Here is a 21,900-nt window from a genome sequence, read left to right on the forward strand (position 1 = left end):
GCTCTGCAGTGTGACAGACACAGAGCAGGGCACCTAAAACCAGCTGGGAGCCAGAGAGGGCTCTGCACCCACAAAGCCACAGGCTTCATTTATGGATTGATTTTCAACATCAGTGATTTCTGGCTGAATCTTACAAAGTTGCTATGGGGACAAATGTTGGAAAAGCTTCTGTTTGGGACTGGAGAACTCAGGGTTGTGATCAGCAGACTGTTGGGAGTGTCTTGAATGTCACTGGGTGTGTAACCACAGCTGCTTCCTTTTAAGTCCTTATAAAAAAGTCTAAGTCTTAGAGCATGTATTATTTGAACGTACAAATGCACATTTTGGTTGTGCATATCAGCAAATGTTCTCTCACAAAGTCTTTGGTAATATTCTATTCCTCTTGTCAGCTGATCCCCTTTTTGTCAGGCCTGGCTGAAAAGGTCCAGGGAACAGGCAGGTAGAATTAAACAACAGAAGTGGAGTTTTTGCCTGAGAATTGAGGCTCAAAGGTAATATTTTCAATCAGTCCCATGTGGCAGGTAAGCCTAGCTTGTCTTGTCCAGGGTTTCCAGGCTCTTTAAATAAAAGAATGGCTGTGTGAACACCTAAAATTTGCATAGAAGTTAGCTGTACTAAGTTAGGCTGGTCCCTACTCTGGCCCAGAAGTGTGAGTACAGAGCCACAATGGGCTTTTTTTTATAGCCATAATAGCAAAGTCTGTATGTTGGTTTCAGGGATTTATGTCTTGGAGAAACTCATGAATTTAAATCAGTGCAAAATCCTCCCCATTTTGTTACAATATCTGTATAAAAGGAACTGAGCTGAATGAGGTTTAATTGTGTTCCAGTTGTGTAAGAAAATGCTGAAAAAAATAACTGCTCTCTGTGTGGAGAGTTAAGTTTGAAAGAGAATTAATACAGTATTGATACATTTATCTCTCTGTCAGTAATACATATAAATGTTTACATTATTGCAGAATGGTTGTCCTTTCAGAAGAAGCTCTGAGCAGTGCATTGCACCTGTGGTCTCTTAAATTATCCTGTGAGATAATTATACATGCAGAGTGATTTTTGCATGTGTTTTGTTATCCTATATCTGCCTTATACAATCAATAAGCTTTCTGGGAAGTTGTGTAAAATACACAGAATTCAGTTTTAAGTATTTTATGTATTTGATTTTTTATTATTTTATAATACTCAAGTTCTAATTTCTGCAAAATTGCTTCCTTGAAACATCCAAAATGAGAGGCTTTTTTAAAGGTTGAGACAAAACAAAAAGGTTTCTGTTTTGAGGGACCTGCCCTGAAAGAAAGCAGTCAAGTCTGGAACAAGAGTGGCAGCTGGGGTTTCACTTTTGAAAGTTTTATACCTGAAACTACAGAAATTCCTTTTGGAATTTCTCTCTTGTTTAGTAGAAATGTTCCTACCACAGAAAAAATGCTTTAAGAAGGGGCTGGGTGAATGCTTAGAAAGGTGTTTGAGGAGGATGGAAAGCCTGGTGAAAGCCTGAGCTGTCACCTCACTGGGGTTCTCCAGCCTTGAGGAATTTGGGATTATCTGCCTCCAGAGAGGTCAGCAGGTTTTAAACCTCTTTTAGGATCCTAACTATATATTTACAGATTATTTTTATGACCATTAGGTCACATTTAGCTACTACTGTCGGACCTAGACTTCATTTCCAAAGGAATATTTCACAACAAAATTTCAAAAGGCCTACTGCTACCTAAGCTGTGGCTTCACAGCACTGCCCTGTGCTCTTGCAAACATTTGTTGTTAAGCTGGATTTCAAGAGATTTGTTTAACATAGATATTTATTGATCAGGGAAAAAAATTAGTACCAAGCTGCTTTTAGAAGAATGAAAAGAAGCCTAAACAAAGCTCTTTACACTGTCCTAAGCTGCACTGCAGCTATTGATCTTCCTCTTCACTCTGTGCTTGCTGCCCAGCCCTGCTTTCTGCTGCTCATCTGCAAGGTGTTTCTGTTAACAAATTACTTGTTGAAATGGTTGAATGTAATTAAATAAAATAAAGGGCTTGTTTGTGAAGGAATAAAGAGATCCTTAATCTTGTAGTGAATGTTTCCTAGTGTATCAGCACATTTAATTCCGTTTTTATTGCAGTGCTGTTTTCTTCTCACCCTTACCCTCAGGATGGGTGAAGTTGTGGTGCACACTGATAGATTCTTACCTTCCAACCCAAACCATTTTGTGAATCTGTGATGCCTCCTAATGTTAATTGCAAAAAGTCATCCATCTTATGAATCTGTAGAGCTTTGTTTATCTTTTCGTGAGCATCTCTCAGTACTTGCATTGGCTGTTGTTTCAGAGCATATTTAGGTTGGCTCAGTGCTTTGTATTCTGCTCTGGTTAATGTCACTTAACCTTGCATCTGATCACTGACAAAACAATTCGGCAACAACCTAAACACTCGAGATAACAAAAACATTGTTTCTTTATTTCCCTCTGCAGCCAACAGGTCAGTGTAACCTTCTGGATAAACAGAATCACCGAATCGCAGAATCACAGAATGAGTGGTTTGAGTTGGCAGACACTTTAGAGCACATCTAGTTCTGCTCTCCTGCCACTTGCACCTTCCACTGACCAGGTTGTTCAAGCACCCTGGTTTTGAACACTCTGGGGACGGCACAGCCACAGAGCAGCTGTGGCACAGCTCCTCTGGGCAGAGCAGAGACTTCTGTTGAAGATTTACTTAGAGAACATGGCTAAGGGTGCTCATGAGTCTGTGTTCTTAGGGGGCCTGAAGCAGAAGGAGTGATGGAAAATGTCATTTGGGGGATTTGCAGACTATTTGCAGAGGCTGGCTGTGTTGTCCTTCACCTGCAAAGGCTTTTTAGAGTACCTGTGTGGGCACCTCTAAAACCCTGAGAACTTCTGCCCTCTTTACACAGATGATGTTAATGTGAGTATTAATATGCATAAATAACAGCAAAGGGTTTTCAGCCAGAGTAATTATTTCCAGCCAAGCAGGGCAATTTTAAGAAGTTGAGCTGAAAAATACATTTGCAATATGAAAGGAGACTAACATGGTTCTTTGTCAGTGCTGGGTGGGACCCTCTGCGAGAGGCATTGCACTGAACAGCACCTGAAGCAGCATAAAAAATAATAATATCAATATAGCAATAATAATATTGTCAATATAGCAACAGCTGTTGATTAACAAATTCTGGTATTTATTTCTGAGGCCTTGATTACAAGCCTAAGGGTGGATCTGAGTGAATTCCTGTTGTCCTCTGGGCTCCTGGTTTTCTGATTTTTGTGTTCATTGTTTGGATCAGTGTATGAGGAACAAGGTCTCCCACACCATGACACTGTGCGGGGGAGAGGGACACTTCTGTTCCTGCAGAGCTGACAGCCAAGCGTGCTAAGATTGGGCAGCCACCTGTGTAGGGATTTGGGAGCCCATTTTTGGGTTTTTAATTGTGTGTGATGCCATAGAAACACTTGGTATTAAAAAAAATGACAAGTCACCAAAGGTGACAGAAATCAGCTCTGGTGTTGGGCTACAAATCCATCTTGAGCTGGCTTTGAACACCCTGTGAACTAAAAGGGAGTTTCCTTTTAGAAGGAAAGAAGAAACTCCATTTGTTGCTTTAAAGTTGACTTTGCTGGAAAAAATATTTCATCTAGGGAATTGGACATAGGGACAGATTTATTTAAGTGTATCTGCAGTCCCAGGTTGCAGGTAGAACCCTCCAGCAGCTAGTTCCTTGTGCCAGCACAGGTGGAAATGATGCTTAGAGCTTCTGTTCTTCTGTCTGTACAAGTAACTTTGAAGTGGGTTTCCCCTGGACGAGATTTTCTTGCCAGGTATGAGGACTAAATAATATTTTAAACTGGAATAACAAGTCTGTGACTGAACGGGGCCAGTAGAGAAAGACTGGTACAGGATGTTTTTCTTATCTTTTTTTTTTTTTGACAAAACATCATAACAAGTGTTGACACTGACAGAATCTGAGTTTTTGGCTCACTGACACATTTATCCAGCGTGTTCACCCTGCACATGATATTTTTCATAAGGATAATGTCCTTTGTGGCTGCTTATTTATAATTATGAAAATATAAATAAAAACAAAATGTAAACAAAATATAAATAATAGAAACAATTATTTATAATTTGTATTGCAGGAGGAGTCTCAGTTTGGTGTCCTGTTCTGCCGTGATACACGGCCTCACATCCAAGACCTTCAGTCTGGATTTTATACCTACTGAGCATCCCTTACTAAGTAGCAATTAATTAGTCCTGAGAGTGCCCCAGACAGACAATTTGTAGTGACTCCTTAATAGCAGAGGGGGAAAGGGAGATGTTGTTGCTGATGAGACATGCTGCAGATGAGTACCAGGGCAAAGGATGGAAACTGCAACTTCTGATTGTTATTGTTAGCATTGCTATCACAAGTAGCGTATCACTGAACAGGAATACTCTGGATAATTAACCCTTTTTTTTCTTTTGGCACAGCTAGGCGAGGGTGTTGCTGTCAAAGCCACGTCTCCACGCTGCGACGCTGCCTGTTGTCCTGTGCTTGCAGGGAGCTGGACTCTGCCATGCTGCGGCGGCTGGAGAAGAGGATCCTGGTGGACCTGCCGAGCGAGGAGGCGCGGCGGGTGATGATCCAGCACTGGCTGCCCCCTCTGAGCAACAGCGGCGGCGTCAAGCTCCGGACAGAGCTGGACTACAGCCTGCTGAGCCGGGTGGGCAGGGCTGCAGCTGCTCCAGGGCTGGGACAGCACCTCAGCGTGCAGACACTGCCACACAGGGAGCTGGGCACCTCCTCAGCTCACCTGGGAACCAGCGAGAGCGGCACTGGTGGGACCTGGGGCTGGGCACGGCACACACACACACACACAGACACATACAGAGAGACACACACAGAGACACACACAGATACACACACACAGAGACACACACACAGATACACACAGACACACAGAGACACACACAGAGACACACACAGATACACACATACAGAGAGACACACACAGAGACACACACAGATACACACACACAGAGACACACACACAGATACACACACACACACAGAGACACACACAGAGACACACACAGATACACACATACAGAGAGACACACACAGAGACACACACAGATACACACACACAGAGACACACACACAGATACACACAGACACACAGAGACACACACAGAGACACACACAGATACACACATACAGAGAGACACACACAGAGACACACACAGATACACACACACAGAGACACACACACAGATACACACAGACACACAGAGACACACACAGAGACACACACAGATACACACATACAGAGACACACATACAGACACACACAGATACATACAGAGAGACACACACAGAGACACACACAGATACACACATACAGAGACACACACACAGACACACACAGATACACACACACAGAGACACACACACAGATACACACAGACACACAGAGACACACACAGAGACACACACAGATACACACATACAGAGAGACACACACAGAGACACACACAGATACACACATACAGAGACACACACATACAGACACACACAGATACATACAGAGAGACACACACAGAGACACACACAGATACACACATACAGAGACACACATACAGACACACACAGATACATACAGAGAGACACACACAGAGACACACACAGATACACACATACAGAGAGACACACACACAGACACACACAGATACACATATACAGAGACACACACATACAGACACACACAGATACATACAGAGAGACACACACAGAGACACACACAGATACACACATACAGAGAGACACACACACAGACACACACAGATACACATATACAGAGACACACACACACAGACACACATAGACATACAGAGACACACACAAGCAGAGAGACACAGACACACACAGCTGCACACACACACACAGAGACATGCACAGAGACACACACAGAGACACACACACACACAGACACACACAGACACACGTGGAAATCGCCGTCATCACACAGCTCTGCCTGCAACACGGTGTGTGCTGGCCATCTCTGCTGGGCCAGCTTTTCAGCCTTAAATACAGGGAGACATCCAGCAAGAGCAGATTTTATCATTGCTCTCACCAAGCTGGGAGCACTTCCAATTCATCAGGGTAATGAACAGTTAATTGTGAAGGGAGGGTTTGTCACAGCTCCACTGCTGTTGCAGAAAAGAGCATTTGGCAGCGAAGAGATTCACTAGGTACCCCAGCTTCCTTTGTGTAGCCCTTTGTCACATCCCGGATTCTTTGGAAACAGAATCCTAGAATGGTTTGGGCTGTAAGGGACTTCAGAGATAATCTTATTCCAACTTCCAGCAGTAAGCAGGAGCACCTTCAATTAGCTCAGGTTGCTCAAGGTCCCAGCCCTTAAATGTTTTAGTTTACCCAGCTGAGATTCTTACATCTCTTTACAGAGACAATACTGCTCAGTTCTGGGCTCATAAGGGAATACATTTATTTTATTAACTGCAAAGCTGAGGATGGACTCAGAAAGGTGGGTTTTATTTCCCTTACAGAAAACTGGCATTTAGTAAGAAAATACCCAGTATTTTTCTTGGTCCTATGAGATGTTGCAGGCATGCGAAGGATAACAAGCTACTGAATTTGAGGGGACAGTACAAAAAAAATATTTGTGTGTGTTTCTGTGTGTATATAGATGTGTATTTCAGACAGCAATAGACTTCACAAATATTTATATAAATACATACACAATATATATGCCTGCAAATTCCATTTATGTCTGATTCATTAACTGTAATGTATCATTCTCATCCCCTCACAGGAAACAAATGGATACTCTGGCTCAGACATAAAACTCGTGTGTAAGGAGGCAGCCATGAGACCAGTGAGGAAAATTTTCGATGCTCTGGAAAATCATCAGCCAGGTACCTCAGCTCTGAGCAGAGAATCTGGCCTGGGAAATGCTGATTTCCTGCTGTAACTCTTGGAACAAACATTCTAACTCCAGCAGGTGGAGCTCTGATATCTGCCTGGGAAAGTTAAAATCTACTGTTCCAAACCCTGTTAAATTTCTAAAAATCAGGGCTTCTTTTAAAGCTGTCACTATCTGTGCTCTCAGCATAAATGCAATTTTTAATTTATCTCACTACATTTAGTCTGTTGTTTTCCTACATTAAGTGTTGGACTAGGCATGGATATTAAAAAGTGTCTTTTGGTAATAGTAACAGGATTTATTCAATTCTCTTGTCTTTAGGTAACAGTAACTTGCCCACGATCCAGCTGGACACAATCACAACCGCGGATTTCCTGGATGTGATCACCCACACCAAGCCATCAGCAAAGAATCTGAGCCAGAAGTACACAGACTGGCAGAGGGAATTTGAGTCTGTCTGACAGGAGAAATCAAAAACCTCCAAGCCATTTGCCATCCAAAGTGGCCTCCAAAGGGTCAAATGTTGATGGGGAAGGAAGTGCTCTTGTTTCAAGGAACAAAATGCAGTGACAAGTGTCAGAGGGAAATCTTTACTTTCAAAATGCAGGGGTGGGTGAAGGGGTGGTGGTTAGTCTTTATTCAAAAAAGTTCTTGGAGTTAGTGTGATGGCACAATCCTATGCAACAAAGCCTGCAGCCTTAATTTTATGTATAAAGACTTAAAAGATTGATTGATTGATTGATTCTCATTCTTTATTCATGACAGATTTTGGGTAGAACTGGAGCAAAGTTTAAAAGCAGATAGACAATTAGTGTAATTCTCCATTTCTGACACTCTGTAGAACATCAGTCAGTGTAGCTTTCCCAGCAGAGACCTGCACCCTTCTTAATGAAACAAAAAATAGGAGTTTTCAGTGAAATTAGCAGGGCATGTAAATTTGGCTAGTTTGTCACTATTTTCAGCTGAGTTCAAAGCCTTGAAGCATGTTATTGTACAATTGGTTTGGGGTATTGCCAAAGTGAAAAAGGCAAGGAATTAGAGAAAAACTGCAGAAAATCAGCAAATTTAGGATAATTAACTAAATTGGTGGCTACCCAATGCTGGTTTGCAGCCAGCCATAAAGCAGAATCGCAGAACCCCAGCATGGGTCAGGCTGGAAGGGACCAGAGGGGATCACAGCTGGTGCCACATCCCTGCTCCAGCAGGGCCATCCCAGAGCACAGGGCACAGCATTGTGTCCAGAGGGCTCTGGAATATCCCTGCTGAGGGAGACTCCACCCCTGTCTGGTCTCTGTTTTTGTTCCTCCTGTGCAGGGGAATTGCTGGGCTCAGTCCCTGCCCGTGGCTCTGGTGCCATTGCTGGGCCTGGAGCAGATCCTGGGCCCTGCTCTGTCCCTCCCTGCACACAGGGACAGCCAGGGACAGCCAGGGACAGCCAGGGACAGCCAGGGCTGAGGGCCTTCCCACAGCCCTGCACAGCCCCAGCTCCCTCAGCCTGGCCTCCTTGGAGGGATGCTGCAGTCCCTTCCCAGGTGTGCCAGCCTGCCCTGCCCGTGGGTGCTGCAGGGAGCTGTGCAGGCTGTGCCAAATGTCCCCCAGCTGAACTGTCCTGCTCACACACATGGCCAGGTGCAGCCAGCACTGCTATGTGTCCTGCACTCTTCCCATCAGAAATTCCAACATTTTTTCATTTTTTGTCATTTTTTCAGGGTCCAGGTCCCATCACTGCCCTCTCTCACCCCCTTCCTTGCTCACCAATACACTTCCCCTCCATGCAGTTCTCAATTTTTCTTGGGCTGTGTGTGTCTGCATTCCAAGCACCACGGTTGTGCAAACTTTCCAGCACATTCCAGGACCTCTGAGGCACTGACAGTCCCTTTTATTCCTGCATCAGTCACACATTATTGGAAGTCTCCAAGGGAAATACCTTCACAGGATTTTGCTGGTACATCTCCCACCTCCTGCACCTGAGTGTGACCCCAGGCCACAGACCTCCCTCACATCCATCCTTCCAAGCAGAAACCAACAGGTTCAGAATGGCTGGCACAAAACCCAGACGTGTGAATTTATGCAAAACTGAAGCTGGCAGTACGAGGGCCCACAGACACTATCTAAAGATGGCTTTGTTCCTCAGAGGTCTCTTGTCCCAGGCAGAAAGTGTCACGATGAGAGGAAACAACCTCAAGTTGCACCAGGGGAGGTTCAGGTTGGATATTTGGAATTATTTCTTCCTGGGAAAGATTGTCCAAGCCTGGCACAGCTGCCCAGGGCAGTGGTGCAGTCCCCATCCCTGGAGGGATTTAAAAGCTGTGTGGATGTGGCACCTGGGGACGTGGGTCACTGCTGGCCTTGGCTGTGCTGGGGAATGGTTGGACTCGATGATCTTAGATAACTTTTCCAGCCTAAATGATTCTGAGATTCTGTGATTTATTCTTGAGTTTCTACTGCAAAATCTCCTCCATCCACCCATTCTGTTCCTGGCATAGTCTAAATCTGAACGTAGTAACCACCCACCAAGGGAGGCTGCAGAGAGACACTGTCACATGTGAGGAATTCATTCATCACCATGGTTTTGTTTAACAAGAACGAGCATGGCTCATTAACACAAAACTGTATTTTCAATAAGGTTAATACTCCAGTAATGCATAATTACAATCTAATAATTTAACACACAGGAGCACTGTAAAACAACTGTAAAGGACTTTGATTATTACAGTTTGCAAATGGACCAGAAAAGCCATTTACCATCATTACAAAGTTGGTTCATATTGGGGGATGTAGTACGTAGGAAAAGCATTGCACGCTACAGAATTAAATTTCATTTTACAGCTCTGCTAACCAACTGTAAAAAGTGGAATCTGTCCCCATGGCTTGTGAAGGATTTTTTCCATAACATTAAAAAGAAACAAAAAAATCCCCAACAAAAGTGAAATTTTGCAACTGTAGCATTAATAGGACCCTGCTGAAGACTAATTTTAAAAAGTCACAGTCTCTAAGGCATTTAATACCAGAGTTTTGTTTCTGTATCATTCTTTTTAATAACAGGATCTAATTAAAACATCTGTAAAATGCTGACAGTTTTTAATTTTATGTAAAATTTGAAAAGCAAATAACAGGATCTCTAATGAAAGACAGCCACAGTAGTTATTATTAAGCAATGGTGATATTTTCATTTAAGAGTCACTTCTACATGAGCATAATCTCTACCTTTAAGTCAGAGCAGAGCCATCAGTGAAATCACTACAGGCCACTGAGCTCTAAGGCTCTGTCTGAGCTTTATTTACTCGAGTGTTTTCAGTGCATGTTTTCAGTTTAGCTTATTCTGCAGAAGGTGACACTTTCCTGATGGCACTTTTCATCAGGTATTCTTTGAAAAGTGGAAATAAGGAAACACTGCCCTGTGTGTGTGCCTGTGCTGGGCCCACATGGATCCCCTGCCCCTCACAGCCCAGGGTGGTTTCTGGTGGATGCCACGCATGCACTGATCTTGGGACTTAATTTTTGAAGCAAGTATGAAGGAAATGGTGTGAAACAGATGTTTCTTCAAGCTACCTGTTCCCTTTCTCACAACATCTGCTTCAGGATATGTTCCACTGCCTCTGGGAAATTCTCACAGGTCAAGTAGGGAGCCGGGTTAATTTTGTTTTCATCTGCTGGACGGTATTTACCTGTAACAGATTAACACGAAGTTAGTTTACCAAACTCCCTTTTTTCCCCCCTTCCTAAAATCTCTAACCTAAATTTCATGTCTTTCATTTTGAACCCAATACTCCCTGTTCTATCACTACAGTTCCTGATGAAGAGCACCTCTCTGAAGACTCTTCTCAAGAAAAGCAGGATAACTTCCCTTCATTTTCAACATATCAAACTGTGTGGCATGAGCAGCTGCCACCTCAAAGAGATCTTTCCCAGTCCATGGGTCCATCAACAACACAAACAATACCTGTCAATCCCTCCAGGTTCCACTTCCATACAAAGCAAAATTACATTTGTAATTGTTAAGGAATGTCACCAGAGCTCCTGCACAATCAGAGGTTACATTGCTGTGACTGATTTTGGCAAGCCAAGGTGTGACAGTAACAGCTCCCTCTGTTCTGTGATTACTGCTCTGGATTTTTGAGTCAGAGCAAAAATTCACACCTACAAGAGCAGCTGTCCCCATCCATGACTTTGGTCACCCTGCCATCAGCTGGGGTCTGTGCTGTCCTCCAGCCCTGCTGTCACAATGTTCTGCTTGACAGGCCCCACCCCAGCAGGGATGGGGAAGGTGGGGGCTGGCCCCAGAGCTCAGAGCCCCTTCACTTCTGGGCACACAGTGACACCACTGAAGGCACCACTGTCTCCTGAAATCCATTGAGTACTTACCCGTCCTTACCAAAATCCCACGCATGCCTGCCTGCTGGGCACCACCAACATCATCCCTGCAGTCCTGGGACACAACAGGAGGGCAGGGGTTAGTGGGCACAGACACTTCCATAACCTTCTCTGCTTTGCACATCACTTAAAAGCAGTGACACAGAGTCAGATCTTTCAGCTACCCATTGGTCACACTGTCACAGGAGTGGTTTTGTGTGTGTTCTCTGCCTGATCAAATAGTGACTGAAGTAAGAGAGAAAACCCCATGGATTACACACTAAATCCTGTGAACTTTCATGGAATTGTTTAAGTTGGAAAGGTCCTCTAAGACCATTGAGGCCAACCCTTCCCCCAGCACTGTGCAGGCCACCAGTGACCCATGGCCCACACATGCACATAGCTTTTAAACCCCTCCAGGGATGGGGACTCCACCAATGCTCTAGGCAGCCTGTGCCAGTGCTCAAAGTCTTATTTCATGAAGATTTTTCTCTAATATCTCATCTAAACTTCCCCATGCCCAGCCTGAGGCCACTCCCTCTGCTCCTGTCCCTGTTCCCTGGGAGCACAGCCCGACCCCCCCGGCTGTCCCCTCCTGTCAGGAGCTGTGCAGAGCCACAAGGGCCCCCCTGAGCCTCCTTTGCTCCAGGCTCAGCCCCTTCCCAGCTCCCTCAGCTGCTCCTGGGTCCTTCCCCAGCTCTGTTTTCTCTCTAGAAAAGACAGTTCCATGCTCTGGAGCCCCTCTCTGAGGCTGTGCCCACGTACATCTCCGATCATGACGGCCTCCTCGGGGGCACAGCCCGTGCCCCGCAGAGCCTCCAGGAAGAAAGTCTTCTCTGGCTTCCCCACCACAGTGGCTTTGGTGTCTGTTGCATACTCCAGCCCTGTCACAAAAGGTCCAGGTCCCAGACACAGGCCATCCTTCTTCTTGAAATACCTGGCTTTGTGGATCGCTATGAGAGGAGCCCCATCCAAAATCAACCTAAAGAATGAATGAATGAAGAAGAGAGCACAAAAATTATATTAAAGGAAGTATATTTACAACTGAAGGCCTCAAGAGGCTTTCACACAATCCCAGAATGGTTTGGGTTGGAAGGGACTTTAAAGTTGACCTCATTCCACCCCCTGCCATGGGCAGGGACACCTTCCACTGTCCCGGGCTGCTCCAAGCCCCATCCAGCCTGGCCTGGGGCACTGCCAGGGATCCAGGGGCAGCCACAGCTGCTCTGGGCACCCTGGGCCAGGACCTGCCCACCCTCACAGGGAACAATTTCTTACAAATACAGGATGAATAATTTGATCTTTATATTTTAGCACTGAAGGATTTACAGTAAGAAGTTACATTTAAAAAACTTCAAAGCCATTTGAGGCATCCACGTCCCTCTGAATTTCCCTGTTAACCCTGGGAGTTTGAGCAGGCTCAATTCCACACAACCTGCAGCTCATCTTTGGCTCTCCCATTTCTGTTATGTGCCCAGCAGATTTTCCTTACAGCAGACACTGCATCCCCCTGTCCTCCAGCAAAGGGAAGCTGTGTAGGTGCTGCACTACAGGAATGCTCCTGGTGCACCAAGCACAGCAATTATTGCAGTCCTCCCCTCCCAAGTTTCAGTGCAACAAGCACTGAACTGCCTTCTGCACTGCCAAACATCTTCCCTTTGATTTTACACTTTCTCCAGGTAATGCAGGTCATTCCAATCTTTATCACACCAGCGTAAAACATTAGCTGTTACTCTCAGGGCAGAAATGAGGATTCATTTTCCCCTCAACCCCTGATTTGCAAAACAAAACAAAACAAAAAACAAAACAAAAGAAAACAAAAGCCTTTAGGAAAACAAAGTCTTGCTTTGCCCCTGTTGTAGGAGGCTGGCTGAGGTGAGATGGATTCTCCTTGGAGGATGTCTGCAGAGCAGTCTGGAAGCTCTGAGCAGGGCGTAAATGATATTTCATTTCACTTAATTATCACAAAACACTCCTATTGAATCAATGCATTCCAAAGCAAGCTGAAAAAGAAGAGAGCTAGGTTGTGTTTCTGTGAGCAGCCAGACATGGTTCATGATGGGAGGATGCCTCTAGGACACAGAAAAATTTAATTTGACAGCATCACCACAACCACTATGTTCAGCAGTTTGCAAGAGAGATCTCACCTGAGAGAATTCTTTCAAACATGGCATCAAAATCCCGCTTATAAAGGAAGAGAAATTTAGTCTCAGTCATTTCAAGTGGTGCCTGGAGAACGGCCAGACTCTGTGTATCTCGTTTTGGGACTCATGTTGGGTTAGATTTACCTAAGTTAATGTTGGGTGTCAATGGAATAGTTGTCTACCACATAATTAGTCAGCCTGGGCTCCTCACAGCTGGTGCAGAGGAAAAGGCACTCCTAGGGCACAGTTCAACTGTCCTATTTTAAGCACTATTAGGTAAAAAAATGCCCTGAAGTGCCTCTCTTATCCCTCCAGAGCCCAGATCACCAGCACAGACACAGGAACCTGCGCTTAGATATCTGCATTTAATCAGATTCACCTCTGAGTTCTGCAATCCCGATGCAATTCCATTTTCAACGCAAATCCCAAGTGACTTAATTATTGAGCAGTAAAGGGGAAGGAATAGGGCAAGGCTCGACAAGAAGAGAATGTGCCAGTGCCCAGTGTTTCCATCAGATCTAACAGAACTGACACCAGCAAAAGTTTATCCCCCACAGAGAATGGGGGGAAACACCCAGAACAAGTCAGTGAGGTGTTACAGGCCAGACAGAACCCATCCTGGCTTTTTTAAAGTGTCTTATTCCTCAGCCCGAAGCAAACAATGGATATTATTCAACAATTAATATATTTAGGACAGAAATACAAATCAATTGATGTAAGCACTGCGATAGTGAACAGGTTAAGCTCATGCAGTTGTGAAATTAAGAGTCCACTAATGACCCAAAGTAAAATTCCAAAATCAATGCCTTTGGCAAGGCTCACTAACCAGGCAGACAGGGTCAGTTTGGGTCAACATCTGTTGATGGAACACAGAACTGGCAGCAGATGAGGACAGCATTGTCCTCTCACTCCAAGAAACCTCCCTAAGACACTGGTGGGCAGTAACTGATACTCCCTCTTCTAATTTTATGGTTTAAAGACAGGTTAAGGTGTTTGGTGTGAGGGTTTTCACTGGATTTCAAGGTGCAGAACCTAGTAGCCCCCATCCAGTGAGCAAAGATGGGGAAGGGCTCATTCCACACATCACCGGGGCTGTGCTCACCTACAGGCTCACATCCAGAGTCTGAAAGCTGAACAGGCTTTTCAAGTTAAAATATAGTGTGGAGTCAAGCCAGAACCAGTGAGAAGAACACATGGTTCTGCACTCATGGATGTTCACAGATGGAGTGTGGCTCTGACTTACCCCTCAGCCTAGAGGCAAAAAGAGCATTAAAAATAAAACACTCAAGACCAGCTCCACAGCCCACCTGGCCCAACAGGTTGTGCTGGTCGCCCCTGAACAGAAGATCCTTCAGAAGATATTGCTGGATATCCTGCATTAGGCAGGTAAGGAATAATCTGCCCTAAACACTGGATTCCTTGATTCCTTCCCTACAGCACACAGGCTCTGCAGGCTGGGCTTTGAACACAGAATCTGCCTCTCCTCTTGGAGAAGAGGAAACAGCCTCACGCTGTGTCAGGGCAGGCACAGGTTGGACATGAGGAGGAATTTCCCCACAGGAAGGCTGGCCAGGTATTGGAAGGAGATGCCCTGGAGGTGCCCAAGGAAGACCTGGATGTGGCAGTCAATGCTCTGGGTTGGTGACACAGTGGGGATTGGTCACAGATTGGACTCAATGGGATGGGGGTCTTTTCCAGCCCAATTAATTCTGAGAATGCTTTCCCACATCCCTAGTTTTGTGTATTTCCCCTTGATGAATTGCTAACTTTTCCCCTCAGTGACAGCTGTGACTGCACTTCTGCATTATTTAGCCTGAAAGCTGTAAAAATGAGGTCTGGACTGCCTCAAGTTCCTGGTGGAGAACCCAAATCCCACAAAGTTAGTGGCTCCCTCACAAGCTGCATAGTGTGTGATATTCCTACCACTCTTTTATTCCTAGAAAGAGAGCCCAGCAGAAGACAGCCCCCCCTCCAGCCCCTGCCAGGGGCTGCCTTACCGAAAGGCTTTGTTCATCATCTCGTAGTGGAAGTGCTCAGGAGCCAGTCCCACCACCACAGCATTGGGGTTATCCGTGCCAATCCCTAGGAAAGACAGGATTTCATTCACACTTAGCAGCCCACAGTCGGCAAAGTGCATTTAATCACTTTAAGGCAAAACCAAGCATTTTCTGACACAGTTGTAGCACAGAGACTGCTTTTATGTCTTTTACAGATGAAGAAAGCATCTGTGGAAAAGGTGCTGGTCTATCCAGACTGTTCCATCCTCTAGGATCTGGACAGTCTTAACAGCAGCTCTGGGATGATTCTGCTACTGCTCCCACTGAAATGCAGCAGGACAAAAAAATCCCTCTTTTAAATGAATGACGGCTTGCCATATGAGAACCCCTCTCCACATATATTTATGTGCTTTGTAAGACAGTAAAGCAGGAATTCAAGTGAATCCCATCCAGTTTTTCTACTCCCTTTAGCCACAGGAAATTCCACTGACTGTTGTTCCATGCACCAGTCTGATTCTGACAATAAAGACAGTACTGCAACATGGCCCAAAAGTTGTTACCCTAAATAAATTTGGGCTTTTCTGGAAGGTTTTTTTTCAAGGTGGTTTAGTGCCCTCCACTGCAGTCCCACCCCTGGACAGAACCAGCAGTGGAAGCAGAGAAGCACCAGCAGCAGGGTTTCACTAGTGGCATGCTATCAGCTGAGGATTTTGTTCCACCTTCAGACACACCCTCTGCACCTTTAGCAGGACCACCAGAGCTCCTGGCTGGCTCAGGTCTCCTGCTGCATGTCCCTCAGGTGGCTCAGCCAGCAGAAAATCCCCTCAGAGGTGCCACAGTGGGTTTGTGACATCGCCCAGAAGCATCTGAGCCCTTAAACCAGGAAAGGATTCCTTCATCTGCCTGTGCCCGACTTTAACAGAGAGATTAGCCAAGAACGGCTCAATAGCAGCCATTAACTGGAATTTAAAGCACTCTCCACTGTACTTACATGTTCCAAAGGCAGCACTGGGGATATGTGAGCCAAAGCCCTTGCAGAAAAAACAAATCAAACAACCCACTCCAGACCCCAGCAGTACAGATGAGTCACCAACGTGCCCCCAAGTTACCTGTGTCTGTGCTATCTTTTACAAAATTAGCATCAGCTCACGAAAAACTGATGGAAAGATCCCAAAACCATGGAGACTGAGCTGATTTAAATGCTGTCAGTGAAAGAGCTGCTGCCTCTGCTGTTTCTTACCCAGGAAAGCCTTCCTGGAGCACAAATATTGCTGAATATTGCTGGGGGCACATTTCTCTGAATATGCTGTTAGGTAGAACAGATTACCAGGTTTCACTGCTCTCACAGAGGTTTTTCTCCTGAACATTGACAGCCCTGAATTTTTTGACCAGACTATGGCACCAAAATTTAACAGAAAACTCCTAGATCCTGGCAAGATTACAGCCTACTTAAATTACACAGCCAAAATATTTCAGTTTGTAAGGCAAGGGCAAGGCAACCCATCCAAACTTCTGCTTGCCTTGACTTTAAATAAGAAATTTTGAGTGTACAGTATACAGTTTTCAACTCTAAGTATGTTAAAAATGTGGGTATCTTTGCTACTCTTGATATCCAAGTGAGAACACATCATTTTCTGCTCCCTTGATTGCTGAGGGAGGGAAATGGGAGCATCTGACAGCAAAGCAGATTTTAACCAAGTCTTTAGGCATGACAATTTAGAGGACTCAGGCTGATGAACCTTCTGTCACCAGTGAAGGTATCCAAGTACATGGGGTGAAACCTAAATGTTCAATATAAGATCAGCAATAATAGCCTGGAGATTTTGCACTTAATAATAATCTATGAACAGAGAAAAAGCCTGTTGTGTGTGCCTACACACTGTTTTTTCAGCTCTTTATGAGTAACACCTCTGCTGGAAGTCAGGTATTGCACAAATTGACACATCTTTGCTACAAAAAAAATCAGCACTGGTAGGTCCAATAAAGCACCAAAAACTTGGTGATAACTACTACTTCATATTTTACACTGGAAATGAATGGAAAGCACCGAGTTTTACCTGAATTCCTGACTATCTGAAGGCCTTGGCTGCCATTCCCACTGCTCCTCAAGAAGATACAACTTCAGGCTGTTTTGATGTTTGATTTAAAATGAAGAATGGACCTTTATGACCCTGCAGCATTCCACATTTCAGGCTCCACCACGGCTGGTGGTCTGTAGACGATCGAGAGCACAATGCCTCGTTAATTGCTGTTCGTTAATTAGCTGCTTCCTGAGCACCTCACCTGTGAAATCAGGCAGGGCCTTGTCATCCACCAGGAGCAGGGGCCGCACCTGCTGCTGCTCCAGGAGGTTCCTGGCTGCTGTCAGGGAGGTGAAGATCTCGTGCTCGGCGATGTCGAAGCCCAGGCGCGTCAGCCGCTCCAGCAGGTCCCCCTTGCTCTCCTTGGTGGTGTTGGTCACAAACCGCACGGTCAGCGGGGCACTGCGCAGCCTGGGGGGGACACGGGGGCAGACTGGACACAGGCTCCTGCTGTTCCCACACCTCTGCTTCTCTCTGGGGCTAAAAACAGCCCCAAAGGCTGCAGATGTGTCAGTACCCAGGAAATTCTTCTTCTGGAACCCCTGCCCAGGGGGCTCAGACACCTTGGCACAGAGTCCAAGACACCTGTGCCTTTGATCTTAACCCATGACAAAAAATACCAACCTTTATATGAGGATTTACAAGCCATGAAACTTTAAGTAGAATGATAGTGAATTCATCACAGGGTGAAAAATAGATTTTTGGGGTTTTTAGAATGGGGGCTCGGGGTCTCAGAATGGAGGAATTTGGGTGTGCCTTCTCCTTTTCCTTCTTCTTGGCCTCCATCTTCAGGGCGATGTTGGCACTTTTGGATTGGTTTAGAGTAGAAGCTCACTGTCTAACATAGGTGATAGGTATTGGGAAGTTATTGCAAATAGTGCACACATAGTTTATATTATAAAAAGATAACACTGCCCCAAGGACGAGCAGTGTGCCACAACCCGACCTGCCAGACAGACCTCAGCAGGTCGGAGGAAGAATTTTATAGATAAGAAACAATAAACGACCTTGAGAATGAGAAGAGCTCTGACTCCTTCTTCGACTGCTGGGCTGGGAAAAGAGACTTTCTAACGCATCTTGGGGTCACTGTGACCAGCAGAGATTCCGAGACAGATGCAAAGAGCACACGTGTGACTAGTGCCACACAAAAACTTGTGTGATGTGGAACAGACAGCAAGAATTACACCCCACAGACCAAGACAAGTCATCCTCCCCTCCTCTCCCTCCTCTACCACAAAAATTCCTGAGGAAAAATGTGACTGCAGCTCCCTCTTCACAGCAGCAGCCAGCACATCCATGATAACTTATCTGAAAAGCCTTTTTATTCAAACCACACAATAAATATGACAGTCCCGTTTCTTGATCAAAATTAGCAAACAAAATAAACTTGATGCTGAATTAATATATGAACTCCACTGCTGGGTGAATTTCCCAGCAGCTGTGGCTCGTTCAGGAGGCTCCAGGAGCCTGTGTTACCTTGGTGGTGGTTTTATGTCAGCTTCTGCAGCCATTTCCCCCTTTCCTGAGGAACGCCAGTATCACATAAAACCACATTATTGCCCTGTGCTGACAGTAAATGCTACCAAACAATCAAATAATTTTAAGTGACAGTTTCAACAGCATTCCCTTTAATTATTCCCCCACCATCACTTTCTCTGTTGCTATAGGAACAAACACAGGCATCAGGACTGTGTGGAGAACATCAGAATAAAGTTGGAGACTTGCTTTCACCTGCCACTTCCTTCTATCTCTTGTTTTACACTGACCATTCACATGTATGAGCTGATGAAAGAGTCCCCTGGTTGATCATAAAATAAAAAATATTATGATTTTTCCCTCTGGACCTCAATAGGCCACTGTGAATGTAGTAACCCTAAAATAGGCACCTCTCCATTTGTTCCCTAAGCAAGCTGCATGCCATTCCTTCCAGCTTCTCTTTGGGAAGGAGAGGGATGTGGACTGGCAGAAAAGAGAGTGGTATAATAATTTTTTCCAAACCTCTGAGCCAAAAGACCTGGCTGTTTTCTCTGCCACCTGCCCTCCATACCTGTGACAGCACACATATATTATATGGAATTTCAGGAACATTTACTCTTATTTCTCCCTGCAGCAGGAAACAGTGTAGTGAGTGAAAGGGCAATGAAGGAGTACCCAGTGTTTCAGCAGTTTTTACTTCCTTGCAGTTTTACATCTTAAGGACATAATAACTTGCACACCATTACCTGTGGGAAATGCAGCTTTTTCATCCCTCTGTGAACTTTTCCTCTGAGCTACAGTCCAGCTCTACAAAACCCTTAGCAGCCCATTCAGTTCCAGTAGAGAGTCCAGCTCTCCTCCTATAGCCTGATTAATCCTTACCCCAGAATCCTAAAGCGTCCCCCTTCATTCACCACAATATCACTTATCACTCTGGGATTTTTCCTCATCCATTGCAAGATGTCTTCTCCAGAAAAACATCACAAATATTCCTGGGATTGTGTGTCCTATTTCACCACTGACCTGGCTGGAATAAATCACTTTGCTGTGCCTCAGTGTCTTTAGGCACCCTTTAACCAAAAGAGAAAGAGTTAATTTGACTGCCCTGTTTATTAATGTGTTAAAATTCCTACAAAAGTAAAAAGAAATGAGGTTACCTACCTAGCAGAAAGAAACTTTAAAAACAGTAATAACCAAGAAAAGCCTTGTCTGAATGAAATTAAAACGCTGCAGAGGTTGCCTTGCTCCCTAGACCAAGCTTTTCTGTTATCCCACTTTATCTCAGCACAGATCTAAAAGATTTGACAATCAGAGCCCTGAGGAACAGCTCAGCTGAACTGATTTTGGGGTAATTCACCAGAACTCAACTTCAGCTGTGGCTGTCTCACCTGTGAATCAGTGGAGACACCCTGAATATTGGGGGTTTTATGTCTAGAAAAGGCTCAGAAAACACAGGAAGAGCCACTGAGGAAAGCAGCAGGGGCTCAGGTGACACCAGTATCTCTGTGCAGCCTTTGCCGAGCTCTCCTGGCACAAACACAGCGCGAAGGATTCGGCCGCATGCTCACCCCACTCACCCACCCCTTTGTGCAAACAGCATTGACACAACCTCCCAGAGCAAACCCAGAAGAGAGGGGAAACTTGCCTTTTGAGGGCCTCCTGGGCGCCGGGCACAGCTGTGTCCTCGATGTGGAGGGTGCCATTGAGATCCACCAGCACGGCCTTCAGCGCACGCCGTGCCGCCATCGCGCCCGGGGACAGGCCAAGGCACCTGGGACTGCTGGGGAGTTAAACAAAACCCACATAACTGATATGGAGTGGGGTGTTTTTCCTCACAAAGACTCTGTGGAAATCGGGTGCTGTTTGTTCTTTAAGTGCATCAAAATAAAATAAAGTTGTCTGAAGGACTCAAGGGTTCTGGGGAGAGAGAGGGCCATTAGGCCTGGGATTGCTGGCGCAAGGCCTCAGCACGTCCTGCCGACACCAACAGTGAAAATAAAGACACAGTGCTCTAAAGCTGCGTCTCTAAAGCTGCATTTTGGCTGTAAAGCTCAAAATGCTCAGCCAAAGTGGAAATTGTTGATTTTGTTTTTTGTAAGAGTGATGCAGCCCACACCGCAGCCACTCTGAGGCAGCTCAGTCAGGATTTTTTCAGATTTTTAGCCAGGAAGCTCTCAGGGCTCAGGCAAATCCAGAACCACAAAGGGTCACTCCACACTCTTGCAAAAGGGGCAGTTTTTCTGGTTCCACGTATTCAGCCCAAAATAAAAGCCAGGATTTGAAGGGTAAAGGCACCAGGTGAACAGAGAGGTGATGTTTGAGTCCCTTGGTTAAAGATCTGTCTCCAGAAACAAACATTTCCCACTCATTTGGGCTGCGAGCGCTGCATTTTACTCTATGAACAAGTCTGAGGAGCTGTTTCTCAGAAAACATCCTAGACAGCAAGATTTTCTCCTCTTCATTACACAAGAAAAGGCCAAGAGAGTTGGGATTACAGAAGAAAAGCTTTGGGGTAATCTGAATTTGGCTTCTCAGTACCTAAGGGACAATTTCCAAGTGATGGAAGGACAGCACCCAGGCAATGGCTCCCACTGCCAGAGGGCAGGGACAGATTTTGGCAGATTGGGAATTAGGAATTGCTGGCTGGGAGGGTGGGCAGGCCCTGGCCCAGGGTGCCCAGAGCAGCTGTGGCTGCCCCTGGATCCCTGGCAGTGCCCCAGGCCAGGCTGGATGGGGCTTGGAGCAGCCTGGGATAGTGGAAGGTGTCCCTGCCATGGCAGGGGGCGGGATGGGATAAGCTTTGAGGTCCCTTTCTACCAAACCATTCTGGGATCTGCCAACCCTATGAGTGACCAGAATTTTGTGCTCAGCTAGTTTGGTTACATAGAGCATGTAGCATGTCTGTACTTTTAAAAAAGCACACAAAGTAGTCAACACTA

General features: G+C 45.4%; 2 protein-coding genes across 4 annotated transcripts in view; one reads left to right on the top strand and one right to left on the bottom strand.

The window, feature by feature from the left end:
* KATNAL2 (katanin catalytic subunit A1 like 2) overlaps positions 1-7,499 on the top strand; it is a 29,742-nt gene extending 22,243 nt beyond the window's left edge. For all 3 annotated transcript variants that reach the window (XM_054283303.1, XM_054283306.1, XM_054283305.1), the window contains 3 exons: positions 4,528-4,690; positions 6,800-6,902; positions 7,232-7,499. In XM_054283303.1, coding sequence (XP_054139278.1) covers positions 4,528-4,690; positions 6,800-6,902; positions 7,232-7,371 — 406 coding nt within the window. In that variant the 3' untranslated portion in view covers positions 7,372-7,499. The remainder of the gene's footprint in view (positions 1-4,527; positions 4,691-6,799; positions 6,903-7,231) is intronic.
* A 2,007-nt stretch (positions 7,500-9,506) lies between these two features.
* On the bottom strand, positions 9,507-20,707 carry HDHD2 (haloacid dehalogenase like hydrolase domain containing 2). The gene is made up of 6 exons (XM_054283472.1): positions 20,607-20,707; positions 17,688-17,896; positions 15,405-15,489; positions 12,029-12,245; positions 11,276-11,339; positions 9,507-10,578 (listed from the first exon to the last, which is right to left on the bottom strand). Exons 1-6 carry the CDS (start codon positions 20,705-20,707, stop codon positions 10,475-10,477), a joined length of 780 nt encoding a protein of 259 aa, XP_054139447.1. The 3' UTR covers positions 9,507-10,474.
* Positions 20,708-21,900: the final 1,193 nt, after the last annotated feature.

Source organism: Melozone crissalis, unplaced genomic scaffold, assembly GCF_028551555.1.
Source record: "Melozone crissalis strain CALT ecotype California unplaced genomic scaffold, PUWL_Pcris_2 ptg000036l_1, whole genome shotgun sequence".
Classification (NCBI taxonomy): domain Eukaryota; kingdom Metazoa; phylum Chordata; class Aves; order Passeriformes; family Passerellidae; genus Melozone; species Melozone crissalis.

What these genes read in the sequence shown, in the direction of transcription:
- HDHD2 (XM_054283472.1), bottom strand. Translation starts at nt 20,707, where the DNA reads ATGGCGGCACGGCGTGCGCTGAAGGCCGTGCTGGTGGATCTCAATGGC. An exon ending in GCCCAGGAGGCCCTCAAAAG is followed by an intron (nt 17,897 to 20,606) that starts GCAAGTTTCCCC and finishes TGTCCCCCCCAG; the next exon opens with GCTGCGCAGTGCCCCGCTGA. An exon ending in AGGCCGTCATGATCGGAGAT is followed by an intron (nt 11,340 to 12,028) that starts GTACGTGGGCAC and finishes GTTGTGTCCCAG; the next exon opens with GACTGCAGGGATGATGTTGG.